The following is a 15,150-nucleotide window of genomic DNA, read 5'->3' as shown; positions in this document are numbered from 1 at the left end:
CATCATATGATGAAATAAAATTGTTGTGTTTTTGAAGGAATCTCATTGTCTTTCCCCGTCACTACCTATTGGTTGCCCATGTTCAAACAAATTAACATTAATGACATTAAATGTCTGGTTTTTGTACTATTTCCCTATGTTGTTTGTGCGTCTCCTTCACTGACCTACTCCACCAATTTACTTTATTTTTACTCTATGGTTGTGTTTTTACCATTTACTGCAGCACGGAACTTCAGCAACTTGAAAATTATTATTTAATAAGAAAAAAAAAAAAAACAGGGCAAAACCAATCATCTCGTGGTCTGAAATCCGAAATCTCCGTCGTTTTTCTCTCTTCTGAAAGTCGTCTCTCAGAAACACAACACGTCACGACGCAGCTCGGTCCGAAAATACCAAAAAAGAAAACATAAATTAATTTTAAAGCTGTTGTATCTCAATCATCGGAACCGAATCAAATTCCTAGCTTTGAAGCGGGATTTCTAACTGAACGAACATTTTGTTTTTTAAAATATGTTTTTTCTATTCGAATCTCGATAAAGTTGCAGCTTGTTATTGTACTTGTTGGCGTGAAAGAGGATCCAACTCTCTGTTCTCTTCAGCTGCACGAAGACGACCGTCAAATTCTAAAGGATTTTCGGAAATAAATGGCCAAGCGTGGATATAAGCTGCGTATCCTTTTGTCTGTTTGAAGCTTCAGCTGGAATTTTGTTGTTTGTTTTGTTCGATTGACCGTTGAGTTTAGTTATTGTGTTTAATTCGAGTTGCTCTTGTTTTATTTTTTGTTTAATTGATTTGTTGTTCTTTGTTAAAAATTAGCTGAGGATCTGTTTAGCAGCTGAGAACACGGGGAAAAGTGAAAGAAAGTTGAAGGATTAGTTCTTTCACTGATATTTGCCTAGTGTTAGCTTTTGCGAGGTTGGATTATATTTTGAGGGGAATTCGAAATCTTACATTCAATTAGTTAGGGATCAAAGAGTAGAGCGATAATGTTACTTGTTTGTTCGCATTTTCTTGACTTAAATGAATGCAGAGGAATTTACGGCACATTCAGCGAACGTAAATTGTCTGAGTATTGGGAAGAAAGCATGTCGGCTTCTTATAACTGGTGGGGACGATCACAATGTCAATCTTTGGGCGATTGGGAAACCCACCTCTTTAATGGTCAGTTTCTTTCTTCTTCTTCCTCTTCTTCATGTACATACACACACACACACACAAAACTACTCCACTTATATTCAAATCATAGCCAATTTTGATTCTTCTTCGTTTGTGAAGTGATTTTGTTCTAAAGTTTGTTCAAAATGGCTTTCTTGTGTTTAAAAGAAATGTTACCTAGTGTAGTTAATTAATGACTGAATGGAAAATGGTGAATTTCTCAATTTGTTTTTGTTTGGCTAGAATTATCATTGTGTAAAGACTAATCAAATAAATGAGCGAGATTATTGCATTTAATTATTTGCTCAAGTTTTAGTAATCGTTTAAGCATATTTATGCTTTTAATTATATTTTGAGATTTGTCATTGTGGCATTATTAATGTTTATGGGAGATTAAGATTGTGTTTATTGTTTATATTCAGAGCCTGTGTGGTCATACAAGTCCAGTTGAATCTTTAGCTTTTGATTCAGCTGAAGTGTTGGTGCTTGCCGGAGCTTCTGCTGGTGTGATAAAGCTGTGGGATTTGGAAGAAGCAAAGAGTAAGTTGAATTGATTAATCTTCTGTGGTCAAAGTTGGAGTCTTTTTTTGTGTCAGTGTGACACTGAATAGCTCTGAGGTGTAGAACTTGTTGCATATTAACTTTGAAACATTGAATTTAATTTTTGCATTAAATGATTAGGTATATTAATGGTTTTGGTTGATATTACAATCTAGAGTTGATGTTTCATTCTTAGCCTTCATCTTTTGAGGATCGAGACCCTCTGGCTATCCACATTTTATCATATCAGGTAGTTTTGGACTAATTTGTTATTGAACTTCTAATCCATTTATTATTCTTCTTGAAGTGTAGTGGTGCGCACTCTTGCCGGACATAGATCCAATTGCACTGCTGTTCAATTTCATCCATTTGGAGAGTTCTTTGCTTCTGGGTCCATGGACACAAATTTAAGGGTTTGGGATATCAGGAAGAAAGGATGCATTCACACATACAAGGGCCATACTCGAGGAATTAGTACTATCAGATTCACTCCTGATGGTCGCTGGGTTGTGTCCGGTGGATTTGATAATGTAGTAAAGGTAAAAATAAAACCATACTATCAGCAATGCTGCTTGCTGTTTATTTTTTTATCCATGTATCCTTGTTGGTATTGAGCAGGTGTGGGATCTTACTGCTGGAAAACTTTTGCATGACTTTAAGTTTCATGAAGGGCAAATTAAATCCTTAGACTTCCATCCCCTTGAGTTTCTCCTGGCCACAGGTGAGTATATCAAATCTGTGGAATTTTAATGAGTTCTCCTTGCCTGTTTATGTGCCTAGTGTTCCTTGGATACTCTGTATGGTTGTCTAAAAGTAATGTTAGTAATCCTAGAATTCAGGAACTTTTCATTGTTGGAATACTAAAGTTGATTAAATTTAGGATTTGTTTTTTTTTTTAGAGCAACCTGATAGTGTCTTCTTTGGCTTCTTTGCTAAGAAGTATGTCGATTGTTGATACCTACAAAAAAAAGAAAAAACCATAAATAAAAGCTATTTTGACCTTTTCTAAGTCACATTTGATGCAACGTCTTTGTTTATAAATGCATTGAAAGATTGCAGCCTTATAGTTTTATTCCTTCTATATTCACAAATTACTTGTACATATTGTTGCTTGTGTTTCAGATTCCTTGCCCCTTATGCCACTTGAATAGCATGTTTAATCAGTTCCTTAGATTAAAATATTGTGTAATGTGATAATAAACTTTTCAGGTTCGGCAGACAGAACTGTGAAATTCTGGGATTTGGAAACCTTTGAACTGATTGGATCTACCAGACCTGAGGTATTTGAGCTTATGCTTTTCTGAACTAAAACCACTTCATAGTGTGATATGGTAGAAATTTATTATTTTTTAGGCATCTTTGCTGCCATCTACCATTCTCTGTCCCTTCCTTCTCTGGTTATTTTGCCAAAAAAACTTGATTGAATTATCAATAAATTGTAGTGTGAAATGCAATGAAGTTCTATTAGTAATATCATCACCATTTCTACAAACTCTTCTTCCCATTTATTGAAGTTCAATGCATTATCTTCATACATTACTTTTTTCCATTATAAAAAGGCTGCGATTGCCAAACTTGTCTATAATTCAGAAACACTGAATATATGTGAGTGATTTTTCAAGATAAGAAGATCAAATTTTTGTGCTGCCAAATGCCTTCTTTGTATTTCAGAGTCGCCATATTTATTTATTTGTCACATTTAAAAAAATATTTTCGGTGCATTTTACTTGACATGCATAGTTACAAATACTCTTGTGAGCTATCTGCTTTTAGGCTGATGTGGACGTAGTCTTTATTGTAACCAAAAAAAAAAAAAAAATCATAAGCATATAATTGGAATCCTTCTATACCCTGTATGTTTCTGGGAGTTTTCTTAGACCATCTTTATCTGAGTATGTGGCTTATCAACTTCTTGCTGGTTCTCCTTGTCCATCGAACAAGTGCCTCTCTACTTTTTAGTGCATTCCTTTGTTAATGGTACACTCAACTTGGACCTACTTTAAGCCCTATTTTACATGGATAGGTTCAGTAACCTTCCCAGTTGGCATCTCAGTATTTATCTTAAAATCTTACTTGGAAACCCTTGTTTCCTGAAAGACAAAGAATCAAATTATATCCTTTGTTTCCAAGGTTTAGAATTTGCATCTCTTGCACTATAGCTGCAGAGATGGAAATGGCTGTGGAAAATTTCAATGATTTATTATAATAAAAGTTACACCTATTTGCTTTCTTATGATGTTAACATTTAAGCATTTTGTATAATTTGTACTCCATCATCAATCTCTTTTGAGTTTGGGGTTCATATCTGTCTGGTAGTTTCATTTTTCTGAATTCTTCAACTTAGAGTTATTTTGTCTGAAAGTTGTGATTTAGGAAAGTTGGATAATACTTTGGTACTACACATATGTTTACAGACTACTGGAGTTCGCTCGATTACCTTTCATCCTGATGGTCGGACCCTATTTTGTGGTTTGGATAATAGTTTGAAGGTTTGGATATTTTCAGTCGCTAATTAATCCATAATATTTTTCTTTTAATACAGCATAAAAATCTGATTTGATGTTCTTAAATTTTAGGTGTACTCATGGGAGCCAGTTATATGTCACGATGCTATTGATATAGGATGGTCAACACTTGATGATCTCTGTATTAATGACGGAAAGCTTTTGGGATGTTCCTTCTATCAAAATTTTGTTGGAGTTTGGGTAGCAGATGTGTCGGTATTTGCTTGTTTCCTTTCTTGGTGTGATTACACCTTTGTCACATTTTTATTATTGTTGAGTCAAAACTTGCTACAGCTTCAGTCATTTTTATTTCTTTTTCTGGTGTCAGCATATTGAGCCATATGGAGCTGGGAGACCTGAGCAAAATGACTGTTCTGAGAAGAAAATTAATCCCTCCGATTCCTATTCTTCAGAGAAAGTGGGGAGTGGCATTAGATCCACTTCCAGTTTTTGCTGCAGGTCTCCTGATTATGGCACAAAGGAGATAAAGACCATATATGTTGACTGTAAGTTTTTCCGTGATATTCTTCTCCTAGAATACTGTAATTTATTTTTTCTAAATGCAAATTTGACGACTCTCCAAATGGTCCATGTCAAAGGGAAACTTCCTGTCGGGTCTTATTTTATTGCATTAGGATTTGAGAAAGCAACCTTTCATAGATTTTGGTCTGGTCCTGTCTCTAAACTTTTTTTTTTCAAAATTCGTCTTATCCGTCATGTTTGCTTTGAAAATCTTTGTGCTTGGTTACTTGCCAACCTTTAAGATGTCCTGGTTTCTGGCCTATGTGGATGAATAGGAAATGGCCAACTAGGGCCATGGACTGTGTTAAATTTATGGTAGACGTACTGTTAATTTTAAGTTCTGGTTTTACATATGACGAACATTTTTTTTACTTTTGTATAATTATCTTCTCCTGTAATGTTTTACATCATTTCTCCTAATGTGCTGTCTCATTTTCCATGTAAAAGCTAGCGGTGGAAAACCTGTGGCTTCTCAGAAAGTTGAGTCTTTGGATTCTCCCAAAATTGTACTCCCTGTGGATTCCAAGGAAATCACTGATCTGCAAACAGAGAAGCAGAATCCTGCAATAGATTTGCAGGCAAAATCTAATGCGCAGACAATTATTAAATCTTTTGTTGTTCCTAGTATTGTACCTTGTGAGAGTCCTGCTGGGAAAGACTCTTCCAATTCTAGCAGAGAATCTATTGCCTTTTCTAAGACAAAACCTGGTATGCTGCTCCGGCCAGCTCATATACGGAGGCCATCAGTTACCAAGGTTGAAGCTGAAAAGCTGTCTATACCTGTTGAATCTGGAAGTTTTAGTAGTGGGAAGGACGAAGTGGACAGTGCAAAGGATCCAAAATTCCAAACTCAGCTTGTATCATTAGATGGAGCTAGAAAATCCTTTGAAAAGGACTCTGATGTTAAGAGTTTTACAGAGAAGATTGAAAAAGTTGTAGCTCTGCAAGGGCCTTTGAATCAAGAAAATTGTGAGTTATTGGTTCATATATTGCAATGATGTCTAATTGGGAAAAAATTATTTATGTTTATTTATAATTATTCTATCAATTACCTTCTTTCCTGGTTTATTCTATTAGCGAGAATCCTCTGCTTCTGTACTTCATTTAGTCATCGAAGACTTGTTCCATTCCCTTGCTGCATTTAGTTAAAACACATGCAAATATTACTTAGCAATTTCAGTTTGTCCCCACAGTCCCTAAGTGCAATTAATAATGGAAGCAGAGCACACTCTCAAGTCATTTTGTTTCAGATATTTCTGCTTTTTCCTTTCTCAGATGCATTCATTTCCATTTACATTTTTATTCTCTAGCATCATCTATTTACCAGCTTTTCAGTCACATATATTCAAGATGATGTTACTTGACTGTTTAGTATCCTCCACCCTAAAGCATGCGTCTAGACCTGATTTAAAGTTTTTCTTTTCTATAAATTATTTGACAAGATAGTTTGCCTGTGTTCATGTTGATATTTACTTTACACTTGACTACTTTTGCTAGAATAGTTATTGGCTACACCTCTCTCTATTTATATTATTATTATTATTATGGTGAAAACTGGAGTTTCATTATAGTCATTTATCATATGCACCCCATGAAGGGTTCCGTAAGACTATGAATCATGTCTTTGATTCTTACTTTTTTCTTATAAAAGTAAAGGCTTAGAATGACTCATGCATTACATTTATTTAGTTGTTGCTGTAAAATTTCATTTCTCCCCACTTGTTAGTATGAGGTGAAACAAGGTTATCTTTTCAGTTCACAGTTTTCGTTATCTTGAACATTGTATTTGTTATAAGAAATCTATACTATAACAGGTATTTATTAATGTTCCTGTTTCATTCAGGTGATGAATCACTTAATGACAGCAATGGAATTCAGTCTGTCAAATATGTCAATGGAGGTTTGTCATTGCCTTGTACTGTGCAGTTTTCAGGAATATATAAATTGATAACTAATTCCTCTAAAATTTTTCATATTGGCAGTTGCAGTTGTACGGGGAAGGACACGCTCTCTGGTAGAGAGGTTTGAAAGAAGAGAGGGATTTAATACCAATGATGATCAAGCAATTAATGCCACTCTAAAGAGGACAGTTAGTAGAAAAGAAGACCAAACAACAATTATCACACCTAGCAAGAGACTTGGTTGCAATGAAGATCAAGCAGCTAAGGTTACCTCTCAAATGAGAATTGATAGAGATACAGATCAAACAACTAACTCTATCACTCTTATGAGATTTCAAAACAATGAAGGTCAAGCAACTAATACTACCTCTCCTGTGAGATCTAAGAATAGTGAAGATCAAGCCGCGAGTACTACCCCTCCAGTAAGATTTATGAACATTGAGGATCAAATGACTAATGCTACCCTTCCAGTGAGAACTAAGAACAGTGAGGATCAGACAACTCACACTAGCTCTCCAGGGAGATTTATGAACAGTGAAGATCGAGAATCTGATACTACCCCTCCTGGGAGATTTTTGAACGGTGAAGATCAAACAACTAATACCACCCCTCCTCGGAGATTAAAGAACAGTGAAGATCAAGTGGCTAGTATCACCACTCCTGGGAGATTTAAGAACAGTGAAGATCAAGTGGCTAGTACCACCCCTCCTGGGAGATTTAAGAACAGTGAAGATCAAGTGGCTTGTACTACCCCTTCTGGGAGAATTAAGAACAGTGTAGATCAAGTGACTAGCATTACCCCTCCAGTGAGATTCAAAAGAAGTGAAACTCAAGCAAATAATACTACTCCTGTGAAATTTAAGAAAAGGGAAGATCAACTGACCAAGGTTATCCCTTCTATGAGATTTAAGTACAACGAAGACCTACCAACTAATGCGACTACTTACATGAGATGTAAGAACAGTGAAGAGAAGGTAAGTAATACTGCTCCTCCTGTGAGAAACAGGAGTGATGGAGAGCAAGCAACTATTATAAGCTCTCACATGATGGTTGAAGCTGAAGAAAGCCCCACCATTCTGGTAGGTTTCTGGCCTCCTTGAACATAAAATAAAAATTTATTCTCTTCACTTCTGTGCATGTTTCCTTCTTTGGCTTAAATCTAAGTTGATGCATAATCTTTTTCATTAGCAAAAATTTGAACAGGAGATTTTTTTGGCATTTAAGCTTCTAGTTAAAAAGTTCCAATTTAAAGAATAAGGTCTGTGTCTCATCAAAGTCAATATGGACTGATGAAGGTTTTCGATGCTAGAAATTGTTTCTGTATAAATCATCAAATCATCACAGTTATTTAGATAAGCCACTTGGGCCAATTCCCTATGACCTAGTCAATTCAGGCACAGGATAATTTAGAGTATCTGAATGCTTTCTGCTTTCAGAACCAGCATAGTTGTAGAAAATAATTTTAGCTGTAGATATTTTGTTCCATTTCTGAAAAATATATGCCTTCATAAAACTTTTGTATTTTTGAAGTATTGTAATGAAATCATAATAAGAGTTTCCAATCAAATAACACTGTAATCTCTAGAAAATGTTTCTTAAAGGGATTGGCAAATGCTTTTGAGATGTTTAGATTCCTCACATGTATATAATTTCACTTTATGTTTGATATTCAACAGTATCAAGAACTGCAAACTTCAGGAAGGGATACCACCTCTGCAAATGATGGGAAAGTTATTGAAATTTTGATGCAAACTCATGATGCATTCATAAGTACTCTTCGGTCCCGCTTGACAAAATTACAGGTGATTTTTGCTAGGCACTCATGTTTATTAGTTACCAAGGCTGTACAATTATTGTTCCATTACTTAGCTAGAAATGGTATGATGTTAGTTCTAATTTTACTGGCAGGTGGTTCGACATTTTTGGGAAAAAAATGACATTAAAGGTGCTATTGGTGCCATGAGGAAGCTGCCAGATCATTCTGTAAGTATTCAGTAAAAGTCTTCAAGTTGTTTTGTTATTCTGTTTCTGATGGTTATAATTGGTTTTCTAGTGGTTTATTGTGCACATATTTGATCTTCCTAAGAGTTAACCATTCCTTGTACAGGTGCAAGCTGATACAATCAGTATCCTGATGGAGAAAATGGAGATTCTCAACTTGGATTTATTTTTGTGCTTGCTTCCTGTGCTTGTTGGTCTACTGGACAGCAAGATGGAAAGGTACATTGTAAGCTTGTGCACTTGTAATGCTAGGGGTTCTATATACCAGTGATTTTGGACCATCTTAGTGTTGTTCTCACATATGTTTTCTGGACTAGTTAGGAAAACAGTTCACTTGTAAATATCCTTGTTTGACCATGGGTTACAAATTTGTAGGAATGTTTTGTTCTTCCAACGGTCCATTAAATTCAAATTGACTAATTCCTTTTGTTGCAAATTCACAGGCATGCAAACATCTCATTGGAGATGCTTCTGAAACTTGTAGCAGTATTTGGCCCAATGATATGCTCAACCGTTTCAGCACCTCCTGCTGTAGGTGTTGATCTTCACCTAGAGCAAAGGTATATCATTAGTTAATATAATATTGTTGTTTACCTTGTAATTTCTTGATTCCTTGAGTTACCGTGAATTATTGGCTGTGTAATTCTCTTCTTTGAATATTTGCATGCAGGCGAGAATGCTGCAAGCAGTGTTTTGTACATCTTCAGAAGATCCAGAAAATTCTCCCAATTCTTGTAAGGTAAGTATGCTGTCTTCAATTTGTAAGCTGAAATGCACTGATCAAAGAAAAGGTGTTCCTTGCTGAACTACTTCGATCACTCTACCTCTCCTATGAGAGTGTATTAACTTTACCTTGATGCTCAAAGCACAAGCCATTAAAACTCTAAATGACTTCAAGAATTAGTAAATACTGCAAATCTAATAATTTACCACAAATGAACCCGAACGCTGATGAATTGTAAGTTCTGCATGAGTCAGGAGGATTCTCCTATACTATTTATGTATTCATTTATGCAGTTTGTGTATCAAGTCTACTATAGGTTTTAGCTACACCTGTTCAAAATTTGTTGTCAATCTTTTGCCCAATGATCTAAAAGTTATTTTTCACCGGTCTTACTACAGGAGGGGTGGCTTGCTTGGAAAATGTGCTTCAGAATTGAATCTAGTTCTTCAAGAATCATAGGCAATCCTCAAGCCAATACTAGATTCTGCAAAACCTCTTAAGAGCAGCTTGGCCGATACTAACCAGATACTAGGCATTTCCACATCTTTTTGTGTGTATTCACAATTATGTCTTGCTGCTTCATACATTTCGCTTTCATCAGCGGCTTGCCTCGGTCTCTGAGATGCCATAGGTCGAGATTCTCCTGAGTAAAGATAACAGCAGTGCCATACATTTAGCAGCCAGCACCTGCATTTTCAGAAGTTGGAAAACCTTTCAATGTTGGCCTTCTGCTACCGTGCGGGAAATTTCCTAGCATGATTCTTTGATTCCAGATGAAGTGTAATTTTCCATTTAAATGAATGCAAGTATGGTCCAGTATATGCATTATATGCATCTTGTATTTGTAATGATCAATCAAATACGTATACTTCCCTATCTTCCCATCAGATTTATACTTGTGTTGGCATGTGAAGAGATTATCATATTAAATATTAAATTGAGTAAATAACATTTTCCTACCCAAGGTTTGGCCTAAAAACATTTTCCCACCCCTAGTTGGTATAAATAACATTTTTCCACCTCAAGTTGACCCAAAAAAAAAAAAAAACTTAATATTGAATTTAAATATAGGATAATTTCGCCAAATTTAAAACTAAAAGAATTGTTGGTATAAAAATTTGAGGTGTAGATTTCTTAGAACCCAAAAATTTAGTTATTATGAGCAATATCCCAAATATATTACCATAAACATAATTCATATTATTTTGGTAAGCCATATTTAATCCATGTTAGTGAAGAGTCACATCATTTACCTTGCTTTCAAATGCTTGCAAAATCATTTTCCTAACAAATAATAATCTTGTTAAGCAATTAGATTTCTGAATGTGACATGAAATGAATTATTATTGTTTTGTTACAAGTATTGACCCTTCACCAAGAGGGTTCAAACAGTCAAACTCAAAGTAAGGGCAATACCATTTTCCCTTCAATCTATTTGTTTTGTACATAAAAGAAAGTACAAAGTATTTTTAGGCTGATATAAAATTAACAAAAGAAAGAGAGAGTGAGACAAGATTCTTGGCTTGTGCATTGGTCTATAAAATATTATTGTTAAGATAACAAGGAATTAATTACTTATAAATTCTTCATAAAATATTGCCTGGAATAATTATAATTTAGGCAGCCCCTAACCTTCCCCATGTCTCACAACTTTCTCGGAATCCTGAATTTCATGAACTAGTGTCGGTGGATACCCATTTAATAACTAAATAATTAATTGATGTTCATAATAATTTAACTCTCGGTCATGGCGAATGAAATGGCCACTCAAAGAATATTTTCAATTTTAAAAATCACATTCACTTTTTTATAAACTATTAAATTTGTTAGTATTAAAAAATTTATTATTTTATTTATGATATTAAAAATAAATTAAAATTATTTTTTTTAATATTAAAAAATTATAATTTTTTCTCTAAATCAAAATTTAAAAAATCATTTTTGTCCCATTAACGTTAACTTCAATATTTGACTAGTTTCTCCAATGTCATCTTCTTCTTGACGGTTTCTCTTTTTTTGATAGTTTGTCTCAACATCTTTTCTCGCTCTAATAGTTGTGTATTTATTTGTTTAGAAAAACATATTATTTTTTCATACAAAGATAAGATTTTTTGTTTTTCTAATTTGAATAATCTGTCAAATGAGAGAGAGATGATAAGAGAGACATCGTGAGAGAAAGAAAAGACATCAGAAGAAAGAGATTGTCGATGATAACACTGAAGATATCACTAAAAATTGAAAACTAAACTTTAAAAGAAAAGATATTGTTTTTTAAAATTTAGTTTAAAGAGAAATTATTAATTTTTAAAATTTAAATAGAAAAATAAAATAAAATTTTAAAGTTTTGATAATTTTAATTATTTATAATTGAGTGGGTGAAATTTTTATAATTAAAAAATAAAAACTTAAAAAATAAGCAAACTTTGGGTGGGAATTTGTCCTTTTACCCGAAGCAAAATAGTTTCCAAATTGCTGCTCCATTTGAGATTTTATATTTATGTTAATTCAATGTACGAAATCTTCTCAAAATGAAGACGAATATTGAAATCCATGTTGTTGCGTTGCGTGGTACTGACGCTGTCAAAATAACTTGAAATCGCCATCTTGTGTTGTAATAATAAATAATATTTTTATTATTAATTACAAATTACTTCACTTTCTCCCAAGTTCCCAAGGCCCGGGACGCAGGACACGTGTTACAACAACCGACGTCAAACGTTTCTACTAGTTTGACCATAGTGTCTCCTTCGTTTCTCCTGGATTCCACCGTCTTTTTTATTACTAAATTTTTATCTGTCATTTTCACACCTAAACTTTAACAAACTCCTCATCTAACCCAACCTGCCCCACCTAAACTACTGTTACAACCTTAACTTAATAATACAATTTGAAGTGCATATATATATATATATATATATAGCAAGTTTTAAAAATAAAAAATTAATAATTTTTTTATAGTATAAATAAAAAAAGGGTTTATTTCATTTTTCCTTTCATGAAATTAGTTATATAAAAACTCTTAAAATACCCAAAAAAAAAAACCCTCTCATAAGGGTAGTTTCTAAATAAAACAATGAGTTTAACCATGCAAATAAAATGATATAATTTTTTTTTTATTTTTTATAATTTGACGAATTATTAGAGAGAGAGAGAACTTGTAGGTCAAATAAATGACACGTGTAAGTCATTGGAGACATGGTAGCTCTTCTTCCATCAAAGTCCAACCACCATTTTCAAGTCTCTTGCACGCTACATAATTATCATGATCGGATTTTCTGATTATATAAATCAATTCAATTAACAAGCTTATTATAAAAGTTAATCTTACGTGGAAGAAATCATAAATTCGAGCAACGTTAGAACAATTACATCAGGCGTTATCAAGGAGGGTAGGAAGTCTTTTTCCATAACGCTTGAGTCAATTTGCATGCAAAGTTAGAACAAAGTAGGGCAAATAATAATGGATCCCGCTGTCTCTTCTTCGGTCCATCCATAATAAAAATCCTTACAAGTACAACGTTCTCTCTTTGATCCCTTATTCTGGTTATACTTCTTAACCCTGTAATAGAAACATACTCTGTATTTACCTCAGATTGGATCTTGTACAATAGATGTTATTTAGGGTTATTGTAGTTAACCATAAAAGATCAGATTGAGTGCCAATTGAGCGGAATATAATCCTAAGAGGACCTTGAGCTTAAAAAAAGAGAGATAAGTTTGGCACCTTGGTCATATTTGGAGTTAGTCTTCCTCTTCCTGAAACTCCTAGACATATCTTGGTTCCCAGTTTGACCCTGAACCCTCATGGGTTCCTCCAATCTAATTTAATTTTACAAAATATGGTTAGTGTATTTATATCCATATAATTAATAAAATAATATTATGTGTATATATTTTTTGTATATAATTTAGATATACGATAGTATATTATCATGTGATTAGATATTATTTTATTTTTAAAATAAAATTATTTAATTATATAATAATACATTATTTATATATTTAAATTATAATATATATATATATATATATATATATATATAATTTTATTGTAATTAATAATAGACAAAATATTGCATTAACTTTTATACCAGATACATTGTCTACTAGCGAATTAATATCCAAATAAAGAGCTTAATTCTATAACTTTAATCATGAAATTAAAACGACATTATTTCCTTCAATTTCACACAATTAACAAACTTATTATGACCAATCTTACATTTAGGGGAGAATCATTATTTCTCACACCATCAATTAAAAAAAAAAAAGAAGAAATTTTCCAATCTTCTCATCAACACATGAAAAGGCAAAAACACCATTCAAACTTTCAATATTTATAAAAGATAAATAATAGTTTGCCTATCAAACGTTATTAAATATATTTTACCTATGTATTATAAAAAATTAAAATTTAAAACAGTTGGAACAGAATTGCCCAATGAAAGTGTGGTTTCCGTTGAAATCACATTGAAATAATACGATTTCAGTCAAAATTAAATATAGAAATAATACGATTAAATTGAAATCATACTAAAATGGTGTAAATATAACAATTTTGATGGAATTGCACAATTCTAACATGATCTATTGCAATTCTAACCCTAATTTTAATTATAATGGGTGCAATTACAAATTTGAGAATAATTAGAGTTTGGGTTAGAGTTTCCATTTTTTTTTTAAATCGAAGATAAGGGTTTAAGTGATCAATTTTAGATTAAGTGAGAGAACATATAATTTATTTATACTTTATGAGTGTATTACTTATTAACAAAAAAAATATTTATGTAAACTAACAAAATACTCTTTACCTGTTTAATAAAAAATAGAAATACATGATTGTTTTTCACTTCAGTGACAAAAATAGTTCGATGTAGTTTGGGTGGGGAATGGTGATTGTCCATCCATTAAGTAAAAGCCCGTGTGGGGAACATTAAAGTATTCACGCGGTATCTGTGATTTCCATATCATCGGGATTCGATGCCACGCACGCACCCTTATTCCAGTATTTCTTTTGGAGTATGGTGAAGTACATAATTATATATATATATATATATATATATAATTATATATATATATATATTTGTATAAATAATAATATTTATTATATAATTAATTAATAAAAAATATTAAATTATATATAAAATTTTATTATTTATTGTATATTATAATTAATTTGTATATATAATTTTATTTTTTGTTTTGTCTTATAATTAAATTATTGCGATATTTCTTTTGTTTTATAATTAAACTTGTACACTTGGTGTTTTAATAGTAATATTAAGATTCAAATATCATCAGCCAATAAAATTAATAGATTATTAAAATTTTGAAGGAAAATACATGAATTCAAATTTTTGTTATGTTTATGAAATTTTAATTTAATTTATTTACCAAAAAAATTTATATTTGGATTCTGTATCATTTAATGTTCCTTTGTGTTATTATGCAATAAATATAAAAAGATAATTCAACGTTATACAAGATATATTACACAAAGTATTGAAATGCATACACATTTTTATCATTAAACCCTAAAACTCTAATAATTTATATTGTTTTTCTCTCATAATTTAAAAAACTAACAATTTTTCCCCTATTCAAAAGTTTGAAATTTTCAATTTTCCTTTTAAGTTTTTTTCTTCATTCTCCAACGATCAGAATTCGTTGTTGTTGTTGGCCAACCACTATAGTATCTTCTTCTCTAGCTGTCGACCTTTCCATCGGAGTGGGTTTGTCTAATAAAGATGAACGATCTTTGTTTGATGAAGATAAACCGTTTTTGTTTGATAAACTTTCTCTT

The 15,150-nt window shown here is 32.5% G+C and overlaps 1 protein-coding gene across 3 annotated transcripts; it reads left to right on the top strand.

Annotated features, from left to right (window-relative positions):
* The first annotated feature begins 274 nt into the window (after nucleotides 1-274).
* LOC123193000 (katanin p80 WD40 repeat-containing subunit B1 homolog KTN80.4-like) lies at nucleotides 275-10,234 on the top strand. 3 transcript variants are annotated; one of them, XM_044605743.1, is made up of 18 exons: nucleotides 275-669; nucleotides 1,031-1,161; nucleotides 1,578-1,695; nucleotides 2,008-2,234; nucleotides 2,314-2,416; nucleotides 2,905-2,975; nucleotides 4,110-4,184; nucleotides 4,272-4,415; nucleotides 4,528-4,705; nucleotides 5,169-5,690; nucleotides 6,565-6,621; nucleotides 6,704-7,701; nucleotides 8,299-8,424; nucleotides 8,531-8,605; nucleotides 8,730-8,842; nucleotides 9,067-9,183; nucleotides 9,294-9,362; nucleotides 9,746-10,234. In XM_044605743.1, the coding sequence occupies exons 1-18, from the start codon at nucleotides 645-647 to the stop codon at nucleotides 9,804-9,806; spliced, it is 3,210 nt and encodes a 1,069-aa protein (XP_044461678.1). In that variant the 5' UTR covers nucleotides 275-644; the 3' UTR covers nucleotides 9,807-10,234. The 3 variants fall into 3 exon arrangements, with proteins under 3 accessions (XP_044461678.1, XP_044461680.1, XP_044461681.1); XM_044605745.1 differs by lacking the exon at nucleotides 275-669 and adding an exon at nucleotides 817-915; XM_044605746.1 differs by lacking the exons at nucleotides 275-669; nucleotides 1,031-1,161 and having other exon boundaries at nucleotides 2,003-2,234.
* Nucleotides 10,235-15,150: the final 4,916 nt, after the last annotated feature.

This window comes from Mangifera indica, chromosome 12 (assembly GCF_011075055.1).
Source record: "Mangifera indica cultivar Alphonso chromosome 12, CATAS_Mindica_2.1, whole genome shotgun sequence".
In the NCBI taxonomy this organism is placed as follows: Eukaryota; Viridiplantae; Streptophyta; class Magnoliopsida; order Sapindales; family Anacardiaceae; genus Mangifera; species Mangifera indica.
This window is presented reverse-complemented; position numbering and strand designations above follow the sequence as displayed.

Excerpts from the sequence above, each read along its gene's own strand:
- LOC123193000 (XM_044605743.1), top strand. The coding sequence starts at position 645 with ATGGCCAAGCGTGGATATAAGCTGC. Across the intron at positions 2,417-2,904 it reads TGAGTTTCTCCTGGCCACAG|GTTCGGCAGACAGAACTGTG; the intron begins GTGAGTATATCA and ends TAAACTTTTCAG. Across the intron at positions 9,184-9,293 it reads GATCTTCACCTAGAGCAAAG|GCGAGAATGCTGCAAGCAGT; the intron begins GTATATCATTAG and ends ATTTGCATGCAG.